Source organism: Carex rostrata, chromosome 32 (genome assembly GCF_964058835.1).
Source record: "Carex rostrata chromosome 32, lpCarRost1.2, whole genome shotgun sequence".
In the NCBI taxonomy this organism is placed as follows: Eukaryota; Viridiplantae; Streptophyta; class Magnoliopsida; order Poales; family Cyperaceae; genus Carex; species Carex rostrata.
This window is the reverse complement of record NC_135949.1, coordinates 3,363,918-3,383,205: the sequence shown is the minus strand read 5'-3', so window position 1 is coordinate 3,383,205 and position 19,288 is coordinate 3,363,918. Positions and strand designations below refer to the sequence as shown.

The following is a 19,288-nucleotide window of genomic DNA, read 5'->3' as shown; positions in this document are numbered from 1 at the left end:
AAACTGAAGTTTAATGTACAAGTCAGATTGGATCAACTAATTTTGAAATTTTAAGTAGCCAAACGAAAAAAGAGGAAAGGGTAGAAATTTAATAGTATTTTGAAGTGCATGCAATACTGTCCTTTTAATTTTTTATATGGGCCGGGATTTATCAGATGATGGTACAACTCACTTTAACTGCTCTAACTGTACTGGACCAACAGCTAGAGGCCCAAAAATCATTTTATGTTTAGGCCCAAACAGAAGCGTGAAGGCCCAGATAGAGTGCTGTGCAATTACAATTACACGCGTCCCTCTATACTTAAATCTTCCTGACACGTGTCAGTCAGCTCTCCTACTTTTCGTTTCTAGTTACTGGTAGCTTCTTCATCTAAATCTTTTCTCTAATCTCTTCCTTTCTTCGATTTCTACAAACCATGTCTCACTCTAGTTCAGTACTAGCTATTTCTATTAATCCATCAATATCAGTTTTGCGATTAAAAGAAAAAAAAAAGATTAATGTCAGATGCACAAGGAGCACAACCCAAGGGGTCTTTCACTGCCACCACCTATCATAATGCTCCGGGTGTTGCCACAGAAGATCCACCGAGAATGACCATAAGGTCTGACAAGGACGAGCCGGGAGTGCCGATCAACAAGTTGGAGGATAAGGTCAAGGATGCGGCTGGCTTGGGTGGGCCCGTATTTGGTGCCGGAGCAGATGATGGAAAACCTGATCTCGGTGTTGCCGGTATTGGCTAGACCACAAAGTTTCCTCTTGTTATCTATGTATGCAATGTAATAAGTTAGGAAGAAGGCAACGTGTGTGTTTTGATTATATATATAGTAGAAAGAGGTGTACTAAATAACTATTGACAAGTTAAGCTTTCTCCTCCCTTTGTAGAGGGGGTGATTTAGAGAGAGATTTTGTGAGAGGATTTTGTATATTATTAGCAGCATCTTATTCCAAATAGCTACCAAATAGGTAGCTATGTGGACTATGTAATATGTAATATGATGAGCTGAGGTGACCTTGTAAACTTTATTTTATTTTAATACAACAAATGTCGGAGGGCATCTTGCCCCTGACCTTCAAAAAAAAAAGAAAAAAAGATCCGCTAAAAAAAGAAGCATTACTTATGAATTTGTGAATTTGCGCTGTAACCGACCGGCTAGAGAAAATGGATTTGCATGTGAACTTGTGAATATGATTAGCGAAGAGGAAAAGAGCATTTGATTTGTGAACTTGTCTGAGTGACAGTGACAGGACACAGGCTGGTCAGGCCTTTGATCAATCACTTCAATTGGGCTTTTCTGAAATGAACATCATAAATTGGGCTTTCCTGAATCAACATCAGAAATTGGGCTTTTCACAAATTAACGGATTTCTCGTGTTTATAAGAATTTGGTCAATTTCGAACAACAATGACAAATAGATGGGTCCAAACAAAAAAGTCTGTTTTAGACTCGATTTTTGATGCATTTCCAATTTATGGTCTAAATTGTTCGAGAGAAACGGAGCGAAAATGTGGAGCAAAGCTAGGATGGGAGCACAACTCCAAAAGTATATCAAATCAATTTCAAATGTCGAATTCAAACAATTCAAATTCACCTACTTCATGAATGATGCATACATATGCAAAATTTTGAAAGTTTCGAGTTTATTTGCAACAAGGTCAAGTGGTCAAAGAAATGATAAAAATTGAATATATAAAAAAAATTATAAATCAACTTATAAAATATTCATTTCTTTGACCGATTGACCTTGTAGCAAATAAACTCGAAACTTTTATAATTTTGCATGTACATGCATCTCTTATCTCTTATGAAGTATATGAATTTGAACAATTTGAATTCGAAATCTAAAGTCGATCCAATATACTTTTGAAATTGAACTTACCAAACTATCTTGGTGAGCACATCACACCCTAGCTTTGCTTTGAAAATGTGTTCTCGTGTCCGTCTTTTTTGAAATTAATAGAGCACAATGATACAAATTATATTACTACTACTGTTATTATATCACAGTATGGTATAATGTTATATTATTCCAACTCGCTGTTTTATCATATAATATTTTCTTCTAAATAATATTAATTATATTATTTTAACTATTGTCTGAATAGGTGTAATTGGCTGTTTTCTTTGATAATTTTCTGTTGGGCCCAGTAGAACGATCATCACAAGTTTTTCTGTCGGCCCTCAATTTTTAAAATTGAAACAAAATACATTTTTTATTATAGGCCCAAGATGAAGCGTCAGGGCCCAAACAGAGTGCTTTGCTATTACAATTACAACTAGAATCACACGCGTTTCTTCATCCTTAAATCTGACAGACACGTGTCAGTCAACTCTCCCACGTGTTGGATTGCCCCCAATCATCCCTCAGCTAGTAGCTTCTTCATATAAAATATTTCCCAATTTTCTTTCGTTCGATTTCTACAAATCAAATCTCACTCTAGTTCAACAGTTGAGGTTTCAGTACTTGCTATTTCTATTTTTCCATCAGTATCAGTTTTGCAGGTTACAAAAAAAAAAAGAGATCAATGTCAGGTGCACAAGGAGCACAACCCAACGAGTCTCTCACCGCCACCACCTATCATACTGCACCGGGTTCTGCCACAGAAGACCCACCGAAGATGGCCATATGATCTGACAAGGACGAGCCGAGGGTGACGGTCAACAAGTTGGACGATAAGGTCAATGATGTCACTAGTGGAAAAACACTAATCTAGATTGGTTATTTACTCATATTAGGATCAGACCTAGAGACGATCCTGATCCAGGTAATACAAATGCAAAATTAATCTGGATCAGTCAAACAGCCGCTACTAAAAGTTTGAATTAGGATCAGTTATATGTAACAACTGATCCAAATTAGTACTATTATGATCGATTATTACAAAGTAGATCAGTTTTAATGATTTGAATACGTCATTTAAGATTCTACGCTTGTAGTAAATCAAACTTATCTTTAATGTTCGCGCTTGATCGTTTTCCTGACGTACATTGTCAAATTAAAAATAACAAGTGTTAGGGGGACCTAGCATGAAATACAAAATTGGATTCTATTAAGGATTAGTTCTCGGACTTTCTTGAAATAAATTATGTATTGAAGAAATAATTAACTTAATTTTTAAATTGAGACAAAATATTATTAATAAGACTGAACATTGAAATTTTTTTTAAGGTCAATAAATAATTATACAATAAAGTAACTAGTTTCATATATTCAATTATATATACCACGATGGATTAATTTCATATAATTAATTGACGAACAATTATAAGTGAAAAATGAATAAATTTCAGTCATACAATTAAATTTGATGAATTAATATTTCATCAAACTCTTAAAATATATTGATGAATTTATTTGTTCTGTCTTAGAAATTTTAAAAACTCAAATCCCTTCTATGATATCAATTAGAAAATTCGTAATTACTTTTACATGGAAATTTGCTGAGACTAGCTGAGGTTTTCATCCCGGGGTTGGATTTATTTATTTAACTATCGATGTCTAGAAGGAAAAATAAAATACAAAATAGTTGTAAAATAATTTGGAACTAATTAAAAAAATTAATAATAAATAACCATCAATTTGAAGTGCAACGACTCTCTGAACAAATAGCTAGCAGCCTTCCTTTCTTATATAAAAACCAGCCTTCTTGCCACCAGACAATTCTTTATAAAAACTATTATATTTCATTTGTTTCATCAATGAAATAGGCGGGTTATGGAATCCCATTGCAAGAAGAGAGTTAATGGTGAGCAATTAAGAAATACAAAACAAAACAAAACAGAGACAAAGTAAAACTTAAATTTAGATGAGATGGAAAACAAAGCAAACAAAACAAAACAAAACCTCCGTAAACAGAAATAAATAATAGAAATAGAGAGAAAAAAAAATAAAATTGCAAAGTTGTAGAGAATAGGAAGCCTGAGCAGGCAAGGTAGCATGGCAACGAGGCAGCGTGACAACAACGTTTTCACGCCGGAGAATGACGAGGAGGCACTGAAGTGGGTATCGCTTGAGAAGTTGCCACCTCCTGCCATATGTACAAAATTAGACATTGTTGTACTCTTCTTATTACTGTGCTTCACTGGAGGATCAGGTATTAGTCAACTGTTAATACTTCCCTTCAAACTGGTTCGCTAATTTCGTGAGTGCCAAGGAATTTTTTGATTCTAGGAGATATCGCACAACATAGTTCCTGAGAAACATGGCCCATGAGAGTCAAAAGGAGATTATTTTTGCATAATATGACTTCCTAGCTGGTCAGGAGAAGGTATGAGAACAATACTGCTAAAATGAATCATCAAGTTTCTCAAATTGAAATATTTCTAATTTCATTATCAAAATTGATCACCTGAAACCATATATTAAACATTTTGGCTCTATCTGCCAGTACTTCCATGAAATATCATGCTGGCTAGTTGTTGTACTGGTCAAGTAATTTTACCGGTCTTATCTGGTACCCATATGAATATCAGTACTGGTACAAAAAATCAGCCTGTACTGTAATGTTTCTGGTCATGTTTGCTTGTGCTACTCAGGTTAAGTTTTGGAACCTATACACCATCAAGTACCGATATTTTTTTGTAGTAGTGTGTGATACCTACTCTGCAATCCATCCTTTTTATAATATACACATTTGTTTTTATTAGAATGTTTTATCTTCCGAAAGGACGTTTTTGTTGAAATTTTATAGAAGAAGAGAAAAAAAAATTTGGATTGGGAAGTGGGTTAATCACAAAATAAAAAACATAGTTGTTAATAGCCCATGCTCATCCAATGAGGAACAGAAGAGACGGATAGAGATTGAATGCACTAACAGAGTAGCTTGACTTCAAAATCTCAAGTCTTTTGCATTATTGTAGAATAACATATTTTATGTGGCATTCACAGAGTTACATTCTGTGCAGGATAGGAATACAAAACGAATTGTTGGTATTTGGTAGTAAAGGCAAAGTAGAAGCGTCAGTGACCCGCCACACTGTGAGTAAATGATTTATTGGATTTTGGAAGAAACACTTTTTTGGTGGAAGCACTTTATTCCATTTATTTTATGTGATCCGGTTACCCACTCTGCCATGAGTTCAGATCCAGAGAAGTAACCCTTTAGGTTTTGGATCGGACCGTCCGGTTTGAATGTCTGAGAATCTATCCGAATTAGAGCGTATACATCCCGAGAGATGAATTCGAATCGCGAAGCAATCTCGAGTGATGGATTCAAAAATTGGGTTACGGATCCAGACCCCTCTGCAATCCGTCCTTTTTATAATATACACATTTGTTTTTATTAGAATGTTTTATTAGAAGAAGAGACAATTTTTTTTTTTTGGATTGGGAAGTGGGTTTCTTACCAAACCCAAAACCTAGAGTTCTTAATAGAGCCGTTGTTAATAACCCATGTCCATCCCTGAATTGAGAATTATTAATTTAGTTTTGTCCTGTCCTGTGAGAAGCACTTTATATATTCCCTCTTGATTCATGAAGAGAGGACCCTTGTCCTTTTATTTTATGTCATTCGGTTACCTACTCTGCAATCTTTCTTTTTTCTAATATACACATTTGTTTTTATTATAATGTTTTATCTTTCAGAAGGATGTTTTGGTAGAACTTATACATCGATCACTTGCTGTCACAAACTAAAATTACTTTAATAGAGCAGTTGTGAGTTTCTCACCAAACCCAAAACATAGTGTTCTTAATAGAGCAGTTGTTAATAGCCCATGACCATCCCTCAATTGAGAATTATTAATTTAGTTTTTCAGCATCCAATGAGGAAGCAACAGAGCCCGTTTCATTTATCTGTGTTCACATCCGCATGATACTTTGTGTTAAAGCTGTCAATTAGTGCTTACCTTACACAAAGGTGCTAATATTTATTTTCTGATACAAGTTTTTGAGTTCAATTATTCATACATCTTTTGAGTTTCACTAATTCGTATTCACAATGCTCTAGCATCTGTCGAGCGTGATTGAAATTGAGGGAATATCCCAAATGCAAGGAATAAATGAAATAGGAAAAATGATAAATTTAACAATTTAATTAAGAAAGTGATATGTATTGATACCTCATGCTCTTTGCATTATATTAGGGTTTACCCCACAATATCTCCGTGTGTGATTTCGTGGACGCCTCCTTCAGCCACTTCTCCAACACCTGTGAGAATCTCCTTTGCTGTGACTTTAAGGTTAGATTTCTGCTACATAAGCAAGAACTGACAAGAAGCAACCATGAAATGCCAACTACCATTGTGTGTTTAGTTATGACAAGAGTATATGATTTAGAATTAGATATTTGCTTGTCAAATTCAGAGAAGCTGCGACATGGCGCGATGGAGATCTGGTGCGACCGATGTTGAAATTTAAGCTGCAACATGTTCACTAATTGGGAGAGATGCTGAAATTGGTGTTATATAAGGTCAAAACTGAAATAACCGAACCGACCGAACTTTTATATATTATGAATTTGATTTGGACCGCTCTGATTTATTTCTTAATCAATTGCTTTAAATACTTCGGTTTGTTTCTTAATATTCCAATTTATTTCTTAATACCCCGGTTTATTAATTTCTTACTATACTTCGGTTTATTATAAATTAATTATTTTAAAAAAAAATTAATATATTTCGGTTTGAACCGAACAAATAGAAATAAAACTTTGGTTCGGTTCGGTTCGGTTGCAATGCTAAATCAGTTCGGTTCGGTTCTATTTTTGAAACTGAATTATAACTTTGGTTTGTCTAGTTCGGTTCAGTTTCAACCGAACCAAACCGATAAACACCCCTATCGAAGACCCTCGATAGAAATAAATTTACTATTTGATTTATTATATGTTTTGTAATACACAGAAAGAATTTCCTTTTCTCATGGGGATTCATTTTCATTGAGTGGAAAACAAAACCTACTAAGCCGATCCTTTTGAGTGGAAAACAAATCTTTGGTCCCGTTTTTGTTATCGCACTTCAAAATTTTTGCATCTTATTTATAGCATTGTTGATCTCAGTCATAATAACTTCTCAAGTTTGTAGTTTTGGCTGTACCATTTCTACATTTTTGCAGAACAATCCCTGCCACGAAAGATATTACATAATTTAGAACAAGGTTGCCTCTCCTACAATGGCAACATATATAGGACAATCACAACAATCAATTGGAAAAGAAAAGGAACATAATCTAATCCTACATATGGTAAGAGTCTCCTCAAATATCTTTCAGACTAACAATTAGTGCTAATCAAATGAGATTGTATGTTTTGGCTATATATGATTTTTTCCATCTTTTCCAAGATGTGTCCCATATTAGTGTTATATATACTTTTATCAATATATCTGTTGACGGAATTTGCTGTCAGCTATAAAAAATATATATATTAGTGTTATATATTGAAATAGCTGGTGCTTTGTTTCTATATAAAAACATTTTCAAATAAAATTATTTCAATTTTTTTTCCAATAAAAACTTTTCATTCCACATAAAACCATTTTTTCCATCTTTTATAACATGTCTATCTAGCTTTCTTTCAAATAAAGATTATGAAATTATTTCAAATTAAAATTTGTTCACCAAATATTCTAAGAAAATATTGGTACAACCTTAGGTTTCTATTGGGTGACAAAATCATTGTGAGTCCAACATCTTTCCCTTGGGGAAAATTAAAATGAGTGCAATATTTTTGTTTTGTGCTTTACAATTGTCAATTAATATTAACATGAGCCTTTTCAAGGAAGAAAACCTATGAAGACGATCATTTTCAATGAAGAAATATCCTTCTAAATTTATAAATTGCAGTCAAAGATTTTACAAAATATCCTTTCTTGTTTATTTCAGGATTGGTTTTGTTCATATGAGGTTTATATATTTTTTTTATTGATTGTTGGTACAATGTTAAGGGCTTTAAGGCAGAAGTGTGACATCAATTTCAAGTTGATCGATTGATCTCATACGCAAGCAAAGCTGAGCAAATAATATGAGAACAGAATAATGAAATGAGCAAGGGATGTATTGGACTTCATCTTAGCTGTGTTATTGATGGACCTTTTTTTATATATATATATAAAATTCTAATGTATCTATGTGTATAACAATTAGGTTTAGTTTTGTAGGTTTGGGTAGGTTGTAATTTAGAGCTTATGGTTGTTTGGATATGTTTCATTTAAGGAGATATTTATTCATGATGGATTTAGAATTTTATCAAGTTTATGCTATTAAATATTGCAAAATATTTGTCAATTGGTGAGGGATACTTTTTATTAGGGTAATTTGGGGATTTTTCTTTATAATATGTAATTCAGTAATAAATTTTGTAATGTAATAAAGAGTGTGGATCGATTTGATTAGTGTTATTTTATTTTTTTTATCTTTTGATTACTTCACTTCTCAATTTGTGAATATCCTGCTTATCATGATTCAAATTGCTTTTGTGATAATATGTATTGTTTGTGCAGCTGTGTGTGCATGGAAAATTACAGATAATTTGTTATTTCTATAAATTGAATAGAAACACACACAATTGAACTTGCAAATTGTCTTCTCAAAATATTAGTCTACCAACCATGAACATTATTGATTGATATAAAATGGTACAATAAAGTTTGAATTTGAATATTTAAATAAATAGAAATAAAATATATTGGTACAGTTGTACCAACCGCAATTTGGTACAACCAACATCAATTACATTTATGTGTGCATGATAAAAATATATTTACAATCCACAATATTTAAGTTGTAATCCTAAATCATATAGAGTGTTGTCCAATTCTTGTTGTAACTAAGACAAACAGAGGTAGTTCACATTTCTTGCTGGCTTCTATCCTGGGTTGATCCTGAAGCGTCTATCAATGAAAATGGAAAGGCAGAGCAGGTCTCACTTTGATCCTTCCTCTGGTAGCCTTTTATGCCTTCCTGTCTATCCGAACTACTCCCTTCCCATTAATTAGTGGCCCCACTCCACCTAAAATATTCATTTCCACTCTCGTTAAATAAAAAATAAACATTCAAAGTCTTCTCCTCGGAACTCTACACATTCTCACATTCACCACTCAGATCTAAGGTTCTTTCCTAATAGCCTCTTCAAAGAAATCTACAGAGCAAAATGGCAGGGAATTTGATAACCTCTCTGCTCTCTCTAGCCACCAATATGCTCCCCTCAATTAGAGCCTCTGTGCAGGCTCCTTCTTCCTCTTCCCCAAATTCTAATAACTCCGAAAGGGGGCGTGCTCGAGCTTTTGAGGAGGATCTGGAGAGGCTGATTCGAACTCTGGAGCAGATCAAGACTACACTGTACGATGCCGAGGAGAGGGAGATCAGAGACCGTTCTGTAAAGCTATGGCTTAAGGAGCTGAAGAAGGTCACTTATGATGCCGAGGATGTGCTCAGCGAGTACCGATATGAGGTCACCCGTGTCCAACTAGAGGCAAGAAAGGCTTCTGAAGTCTCAGGTTCTCACAAGAGTAAGAAGATGGAGGTTAGTACCTCGTGCATATAGATATTAAAAATTATCTTACTTGTGCAAATGTTATTTTTCTTCTTGTGTGGTACTAAAACTTAATAGAGGATGCTTGAATTTTTTTATTTATTTTTTAGCTAGATTGGTATTCACCGGAATGTATGGTCACTTGTTATATTATCAGCTTTTCCAATCTAACATCAGAGTGATCACATAATATAATACAGTTCCAATCTAATTATCATTTTTAAGTTAACAAATAATGAAATTTGGCATACTTTATAATATGTACATTTCTTTCTGGACAGTACATTGAGTACATTGTTCAAATTCCGGATGACATGGTTGATCGGCTTAACAAAATAAGAAGTCGATTTGATGAAATTGCGAAGGATCGTGAGGCTCTCCAATTAAGGGAGAGTGATGGGGCGAGGCGTCCGAACAATAAACTTTTACGACCCCCAACGGGTCACATGGTAGATGAGGCAAGCATTTTTGGGAGAGATGCTGAAATAGAGGAGGTAATCAATTTGTTACTATCTGAAAAAGAAAAGCCCTTTTCGGTCATTTCGATTATTGGAAAAGGTGGTCTCGGAAAAACCACCATTGCCCAACTGGTCTACAAAGATGAGAGGGTAACCCGGTGCTTTGATTTATGTGGGTGGGTATGTGTCTCTGAAGAATTTGATGTTGGGAGACTCACTAAAGCAACCATTGAATCAGTCCCCAAAATCAATTACAATTTGAGTGAATTTTCATTACAAGGGAAGCTTGCAGAAACTGTGAAGGGAAAAAGAATACTCCTTGTTTTAGATGACCTGTGGAATGAGAATCAAAGTCTTTGGGAGTTGTTCCTGGTTCCTTTTAAAGAAGCAAAGGTTGTTAGTATTCTTGTTACAACAAGAAATAAAAAGGTTGCAAAGGTCATGCAAACAACGACCTATTTTAGTCCTACTAACTTGCCTGAAGATTCATGCTGGCAGTTGTTTCAGCATTATGCATTTAGTGGTACAAATTACACTGGGCAAACACTCTTCTTAAAGAGAAAAATGGGAAGGGAGATATTGAGAAAGTGCGACGGGTTGCCATTGGCTGTGAAGTTGATTGCAAGTCTCCTTAGGCATGAAACAAATGAAGAGGATTGGAGAGAGATTTTAGAAAGTGATATTTGGGAATTAAATTCATCGAATGATATATTCCCAGCACTTCAGATCAGCTATGATCATTTATCTCCCCACCTTAAGCCGTGTTTTTTGTTTTGCTCTATGTACCCAAAAGATTACATATTAGAAAAGATGCATTTGATAGAATTATGGATCTGTCATGGCTACATTGAGTCCAAGGGCAAAAGAAGAATCACAGAAATTGGTGTTGAATATTATGAGGAGTTAAAACAGAGGTCCTTTGTTGATGATTTTTCAATTGGAGCTCTAGAACGTTGTAAGTTGCACGATATAATCCATGATCTTGCTCGACTTAATTCTGAGAATGAACATTATTCGGTAGAGATCAATCAACCACTTGATATTCAAAAGGAAAACGTTCCGCAAGAAGCATGTCATTTATATGTAGGTGGTTTCTCTGGATATGTAAATCAAGTTCTCCAACAAAATCTGGTGGGTTTAAGAACTCTTTCTATCAAAATGAGAAAATGCAATGGAGATTTAGAGCACGAGTATTGTATAAACAATACCGAGGCAATGGACCTAAATTCAAGCTTGTCGGAATGTTATAAAAAATGTTTGGGAGATTTTCAAATATGTAACCTCACAAAATTTCTAGCACTCAGGGTATTGGAATTGAAAGGGTTTAATTTGACAAGAATTCCTGATTCCATTTCCGAGTTGAAACATCTAGTTCATCTTGATATTAAGTGTCGATATCTTAAAACATTGCCATTATCTATTGGCCTCCTTTACAATCTACAGACTTTAATTCTCGATTGCTATTCCCTTGAATATCTACCAGAAAGTATTGGTTCACTTATTAACTTGCGGAGATTAATTATGGGAGAAGGTGGTTTTCTGGATTATCTCCCGCATGGGCTTGTTAATTTTCCAGCAATAAAGACAATGTAGCTTGGTTAAAGGATATGACGGACCTTGAAGGAAATCTCACTATTTGTGGAGTGAGTAATTTAAAAGATGCCCAGCGTGCTAACATGAGAAATAAGTGCAAACTTGAAGCTTTTAATATAAACTGTGATCCTGATTTCATCGGTTGGTGTCTTGACCCTGCGAAATCAAACCTGGAAATAATCCTCGGACCAGAAATAAATGCTGATTTTTCTTGGTTAGAATCCCTCCAGCCACATCCTAACCTCAAAAAACTTGCAGTAGGATGTTATTCTTCTGCCACAGTGCCGAGATGGATGTGTGATCCATGTTCCTTGCAATCAATTAAAAAAATCTTGTTAGATGAATGTGACAAGATTCAATCTCTTCCATTCAACAGTCTTCACACTCTCAAGCACCTCATCATTCGTGATTGTCATGGTTTCCGAGTTCTACAGCTAGAGCAACTGTCCTCCCAGCTTGAGAAATTGGAGATTTCTGGTTGTCGCTGCCTTGAGTTGATTACTGGACTGGGGAATCTGGATATGTTGGCTACACTCAAAATTTACGAGTGTAAAGTCCTGAAATCAATAACAATGGATGGACTACAGTTGGTGGAATCTACTGAGCCAATTGGTGATTCCTCTCATGGAAAGCCACATATCGGCCGACAGAGCATTTCAACACTTACAAGGTTGGAAATCAAAAACTGTAAATTGCTTTGTGTTCTGCCAGATGGATTGATTCCGTCAATTGAGACTGCCCTGACAGAGCCATTCATCACTTATGTCCATGTTCATCGCTGTGGTTGCACTGACATTAAAATTGGGGATCTACATAGCTACTATAAATCAAATCAGGTTCATAAATTTTACTATTATTATAATTATTATTATTTTAATATTTAGATTTTAGACCACTGAACTTTTTTGCTTTTATGTAACCGTAAGCCTTGGTATGATTTGTTGACTAATCAAGCTGCAAAATTATCTGTTTCGACAAATAAACATTTCATATTTATATTACTTGTTTGTTGCTGCTACAAAATTAAGCTCTTGTCCAACTTTTTTTGCAGCGTTCTATTCGATGATGTCTTCCTTTGGCCCACAAGGAACATTTAGGAGTCCCCTCGATAGAAATAAATTTACTATTTGATTTATTACATGTTTTGTAATACACAGAAAGAATTTCCTTTTCTCATGGGGATTCATTTTAATTGATTTTTTTTTTCTATACTTTTTTTTTTTTGGGTTAATTTTCTATTTATCCTTAAAGACTTCTTCAGTTTCTTATTTACCCCTACAATCTTTATAATATTTAGTATATCCCTCAACTATCTTGACATTTTTTTCATTTACCCATATAGCTAAAAATCTATAGTTAAACCTTGTCATAATTTTTATTTTCCTATTATACCCTTCTCTTTTATTTCATCTCTTTTATACTGACAAGCTTAAAAATGCTCACTGAATCATGTTGGCGGTCAGCTTCAGGATTTGAGAAGGTAAAGTTCATGATGAATTATCTTGGTTAGTGTCGGTGTCGTGTGCTTGCATTTTTCATTTTTTTTACTGAGTTACATTCTTCGTGAGTAACTAGTATCTGTCAGGTGTTGGGTGTCATGCCAAAGTGGCATACCAGTCCACACCATGAGAGAAAAAAGGTTTGAGTTGTTCTACCGTCTGGTAATATGGATTTTTATTTCCACCTCAAGTTAGCCACTGTTACTTGTTGTGTAAGTGTGATGGTCCAAAATGTTCTCTGTTGAATTTCTAAGTAATATATTTACTGACACAAGCTATAAGATGAATAAACTAATTCTCTTATTGTTTCAAAACCGGAAGTTAATTGAATAAACTAAACTATGCAAAAGAATGTGCTAGAAATGTACCAGTTCAACCAAGGAGTAGTACACATTCATATTTATCATAGGCATTTCATCAAACACGTGCCGGAGAAGTTGTGTGTGTGTGTGTCTCTGCATGCACGTGCACGTGATTTTGCCTTCATCTTTATACATATATCATTAAAAGAACAAAAATAAAAAGTTTATTGGATGGATCTTTGATTAGATTGGTACCAATAGCTCACTTCTCAATGAATGTAAACTAAGCTCATTATCTGGTCGGCACCAGACGATGCATCAGGAAGCAATATGTAAAATGTTTTTACTTGGTCTGGAAAATTAGATGGAAACTCAAATGGGTTCTTAATTAGCTCCAAGCTTAATAATATACTCCTCTCTCCTTAGCGCCCTTCTTTTTTTACATCATTCAAAACAACAGAGAGGAGATATGCCAAACTGTTGCGCGACACTCTACAGCTGGAACTTTGTACGCTTCACAGAAGTGGATGTACGATTATGGATCCGTATCAAACCCAAATGCTCGCTTTATTCTCTGATCCAAATAGACCTCTTTAATTTTTTGAAATCTGGCTTTGAAAATAGCAATTACCACTTATCCAGGCAAGCAGAGTAACTACTCTGCTTTCTCATTGCCTTTGTTGCCTTTCTCGCAGATACCAACAAAAAATGTATTTTTCTCACATTGCACTTGAAATCTCGTATTTCCTCTGCTAATCTTTATGACGCTTATTATGTGCCCATTGCACTGGAGAGGTCGCACAACAATTCAACCTTTCTTTTCTCTTTGTTGCTGTACCATTTTTTTAGTTTGTCAAAGGATCAAGCTAAAAGAGAAGGGTATAATGGGAAAATAATTTTTTTGACAAGACTTAACTATTGATTTTTATATATATGGGTAAATAGAAAAAAAAAAGTAAAGAAATTTAAGGGATATATTAAATATAACAAAGAGTACAAGGGTAAATAAGAAATTGTAAAAAACAATTAAGCAAGCCAACACTCAATTTTTGTATTACCCAATTTTTTGTCGTTATCCTTATCTCTACTATTTTTCTTTTTCTTTAGCCAATATAGTGTTCTTAATAGAGCAGTTGTTAATAGCCCATGACCATCCCTCAATTGAGAATTATTAATTTAGTGTTTCAGCATCCAATGAGGAAGCAACAGAGCCCGTTTCATTTATCTGTGTTCACATCCGCATGGTACTTTGTGTTAAAGCTGTCAATTAGTGCTTACCTTACACAAAGGTGCTAATATTTATTTTCTGATACAAGTTTTTGAGTTCAATTATTCATACATCTTTAGAGTTTCACTAATTCGTATTCACAATGCTCTAGCATCTGTCGAGCGTGATTGAAATTGAGGGAATATCCCAAATGCAAGGAATAAATGAAATAGGAAAAATGATAAATTTAACAATTTAATTAAGAAAGTGATATGTATTGATACCTCATGATCAAGATGTTTGTCGATAGAATTAACAATTTAACAATTTAAACCGTGACAGCCCACGCGGCGGAAAATCCGTGTAGCTCGCTTGTTTATGTCTGTGTATAATCAATTATTCTGTAGTAGTGAGGGGCCAGAATGTTGAAAGTAATTAATGCATGACACTACAGCCTGCTCTGGGACCAAGTGCCAGAATGAAATTGCAATCAATTTGTATTGATTAATCAATTGTCTTACCTGCTTCAAATTCGGAGAAGCTGCGACATGGCGCGATGGAGATCTGGTGCGACCGATGTTGAAATTGAAGCTGGGACATGTTCACTAATTGGGAGAGATGCTGAAATTGGTGTTATATAAGGTCAAAACTGAAATAACCGAACCGACCGAACTTTTATATATTATGAATTTGGTTTGGACCGCTCCGATTTATTTCTTAATCAATTGCTTTAAATACTTCGGTTTGTTTCTTAATATTCCAATTTATTTCTTAATACCCCGGTTTATTTCTTACTATACTTCGGTTTATTATAAATTAATTATTTAAAAAAAAAATAATATATTTCGGTTTGAACCGAACAAATAGAAATAAAACTTTGGTTCGGTTCGGTTTGGTTGCAATGCTAAATCAGTTCGGTTCGGTTCTATTTTTGAAACTTATTTATAACTTTGGTTTGTCTAGTTCGGTTCGGTTTCAACCGAACCAAACCGATAAACACCCCTATCGAAGACCCTCGATAGAAATAAATTTACTATTTGATTTATTATATGTTTTGTAATACACAGAAATAATTTCCTTTTCTCATGGGGATTCATTTTCATTGAGTAGAAAACAAAACCTACTAAGCCGATCCTTTTGAGTGGAAAACAAATCTTTGGTCCTGTTTTTGTTATCGCACTCCAAAATTTTCGCATCTTATCTATAGCATTGTCGATCTCAGTCATAATGACTTCTCAAGTTTGTAGTTTTGGCTATACCATTTCTATATTTTTGCAGAACAACCCCTGCCACGAAAGATATTACACAATTTAGACCAAGGTTGCCTATCCTACAGTGGCAACATATATAGGCCAATCACAACAATCAAATTGGAAAAGAAAAGGAAAATAATATAATACTACATATGGTAAGGAGTCTCCTAAAATATCTTTCAGACTAACAATTAATTAGTGCTAATCAAATGAAATAGTCTACATATGGTAAGAGTTTCCTCAAATATCTTTCAAACTAACAATTAGTGCTAACCAAATGAGATTGTCTGTTTTGGCTATGATTTTTTTCCATCTTTTCCAAGATGTGCCCTATATTAGTGTTATATAGAGGTGCTATCGGGTCGGGTCGGGTCCGGGTACTATTATATTTGGGCCCGGACCCTAAAAGTGTTCGGGTCCAAATTTCGATCCATACACTTATTTGTTTCAAATCGGGTCGGGTCCGGATCCGGATACCTATCTACCCGTAGATATTTCGGGTCCAGTCTTTCGGTTCCGGGTAGATAGATACCCATAACTTGTTTGTGGATTATCGGGTCCGGTTCGGATACGGGGCGGTTCCGGATCTAGAGCGGGTATAGGTCACAACTCCAAAGTATTCGAGAAATTATTTACATTTAAATATAATTATATTTTCTTAAACATCTCATATAATAAATCATTACAATATAAATTAAAAACTACTGCAAAATAAAAATTATACTATTAATCATGTTTATAAATAATAAAATATATCATGCTACATTGCAAAATAAAAATAATAACTCTAAATTATTAGTTGGTTGTTGGTTGTTTGGAGTACTCATGGTGTAACAAAAAAATATTGAATTCAGTTTTTTGTTAATAGCTTTTGAATTTAGGAGGATGGAGGAGATATAATTTTTAGAAAGTAAAATATTAGAGATGATGGTTTTCTTTTCTATAATTCAAAAAAATCTATGAATTGAATGTAATAGAAGAAAAAAGGTATAAAATAAGCTGGTTATGGAAAAATAAATTTGACAATCATGTGTCATGTGTGATGTGTCACATGTGTATAATATAGAACAAAAATTAAAGGGCGTAATTAAAGGGCTAGTTAAGGATGTAATTAAAGGGTAGTGTAAAACAATAGTATAAATTTGGTTAAGTTTTATCAAATTATAGCTCAGCTGAAATATATTATCTAACACAAAAACTTGATGCAGAGTTATTAATATATATTTTATCGGGTATTTATACGGGTATCGGGTCGGGTCCTGTTATGGGTCGGATAATTAAATGATACGCATATCCTACCCATTAAAGTATCGGTTCCGGTTCGGATCCGGATCGGATATTAAATTATTAATTTTGTACCCATACCCATAATTTAATCGGTTATATTTTTTAAACCATACCCTATCCAAATTAATCGGATCCGGGTCAGTTCCGGGTCGGATCCGGTTCGGTTCCGGATTGGATCCGGGTAATCGGGTAAAAGTAGCACCTCTAGTATTATATACTTTTATCAATATATCTGTTGACGGCATTTGACGTCAGCTATTAAAAAAATATATATATTGATTCCACATAAAACCATTTTTTCCATCTTTTTTGAGATGTCTGTCTAGCTTTCTTTCAAATAAAGATTATGAAATTATTTCAAATTAAAATTTGTTCGCCAAATATTCTAAGAAAATATTGGTACAACCTTAGGTTTCTATTGGGTGACAAAATCATTGTGAGTCCAACATCTTTCCCTTGGGGAAAAATGAGTGCAATATTTTTGTTTTGTGCTTTACAATTGTCAATTAATATTAACATGAGCCTTTTCAAGGAAGAAAACCTATGAAGACGATCATTTTCAATGAAGGAAACAAAAAATTATACACTGTCAAGTATAAGAACACAAAATTAACAAAGTTAAATCATTCATTTGGGCTTTACCTATATGGGATTTTCGATAAACCCAAGTGACAAATCCTTTCACATTTGAATGCATGGGAGCTTTCTGTCAATTAAAAACAAACATTTTAAATTTGCAAAAAAATGACTAAACTGACCTTATATAATACCAATTAATGAACATGTGATTTCTTGGATGCCAACCGTTTTTAACTCAAAACACTACAACTTAATATATAGGCAGAACAATAGATAGCCTGCCATGGGAGCGACGCTTGATTGAAAGCGGTTAAGAGAGGTGGTTATAATTATAAAATTTCTAGTTAGTTTATTTTGAGGAAAAGAATATATGAACTGCTGTCATTTAACAGGAACTCTTATTGAATGTTTTCAAACATACTGAATTTTTGAAAAGGAAATCGATAACAAATAATTGAACAGAATATTTTTAATTGATTTTGTTGTTGTCTTTTAATCAATTTTATTCATATAAAATAAAATTTTCAATTTGATTACATCTCAAATTATCTGGCGTTATAGGGTTGTCAATTAAAGGCGGTTAATTTCAAGTAGTTATTTTTACAGAGATATCATTCAATTCTAAGAATCGACATTTTCAATTTTTGGGCAGCCGAAATCATTATTTTAATTTGGAGCTTTGCATATTCAGATGACCTATAATTGGAAATTATATGATATTCTAATCTCTGATGAATTTCAGACTACACAAATTCTATTCAAGGTGTCTATTTTGTGTTCTTATTTAATTAAGCGGTTTGATTAAGGAAAGAAGAAAGAAATTTAAATTATTTTAATCGTACCTTAATATAGTATTTAGATTTAATGTGGCGTTACATAATTACTTATTTTTAAAAATAAAATTTTCAATTATATCATACGTAACTAAAATTACATGACGTTTTTCCTTTCGAGATTCTATGTAAAAATGTTGAGATTAATCAAGTAATTAAATCCACTAACGAGGCTTACATCTCAAAGCCGAAAGTATCTAGATAAAAATATTTTATAATTATGAGCGTGAGGACAAAGCTTAAATTAAGAAGATTCCCTTATTATATCACAAAGCTTAAATTAAGAAGATTCCCTTATTATATCACAAAGCTTAAATTAAGAAGATTCCCTTATTATATCTGTACCACGTTGTACCTGTCCACTTAAGACCAAGGCTAGACCATTTCAAAATTTGCAGTAAGATCAATCATTTCAAATTACGTACCTATTTGTACCAGTCCAATACAAAAAAAAAATTAAATGCCATACATTGAATTGGCTTTAATTCAAGGCTCCATATGTATTTAGGTGGTTTAATTCTTAGAAACAATGGGGGTCCATCCGGATCAGATACGGTCAGATTGGATAGTGGTAATATCATATTCATATTTGTTTTTTATTTTTTGGATGAGGATATATGAGTCGGATATTAAACTTATATTAATAAATCGGAAATTAAACTGATACAGATATAATTCGGATATCTAATTTAGACATTATGATAAAATTAACATGTTAGTCAATAGTTCTTTATTATTAAAAAGTAAAAAAAACTTAAGAAAGATGTATAATTCGGACATTCAATTATTATAGTAAGAAATAATATTTTT

At 33.7% G+C, this 19,288-nt stretch overlaps 2 protein-coding genes across 2 annotated transcripts in view; both read left to right on the top strand.

The window, feature by feature from the left end:
• Positions 1-12,627, top strand: part of LOC144548109 (uncharacterized) — a 36,725-nt gene extending 24,098 nt beyond the window's left edge. Inside the window, exon 2 of the mRNA XM_078296806.1 lies at positions 12,570-12,627. Within this exon, the coding sequence (XP_078152932.1) occupies positions 12,570-12,584 (15 nt within the window). The 3' untranslated portion in view covers positions 12,585-12,627. The remainder of the gene's footprint in view (positions 1-12,569) is intronic.
• LOC144548111 (uncharacterized) lies at positions 472-795 on the top strand. The gene has a single exon (XM_078296807.1). It carries the CDS (start codon positions 499-501, stop codon positions 739-741), a length of 243 nt encoding a protein of 80 aa, XP_078152933.1. The 5' UTR covers positions 472-498; the 3' UTR covers positions 742-795.
• Positions 12,628-19,288: the final 6,661 nt, after the last annotated feature.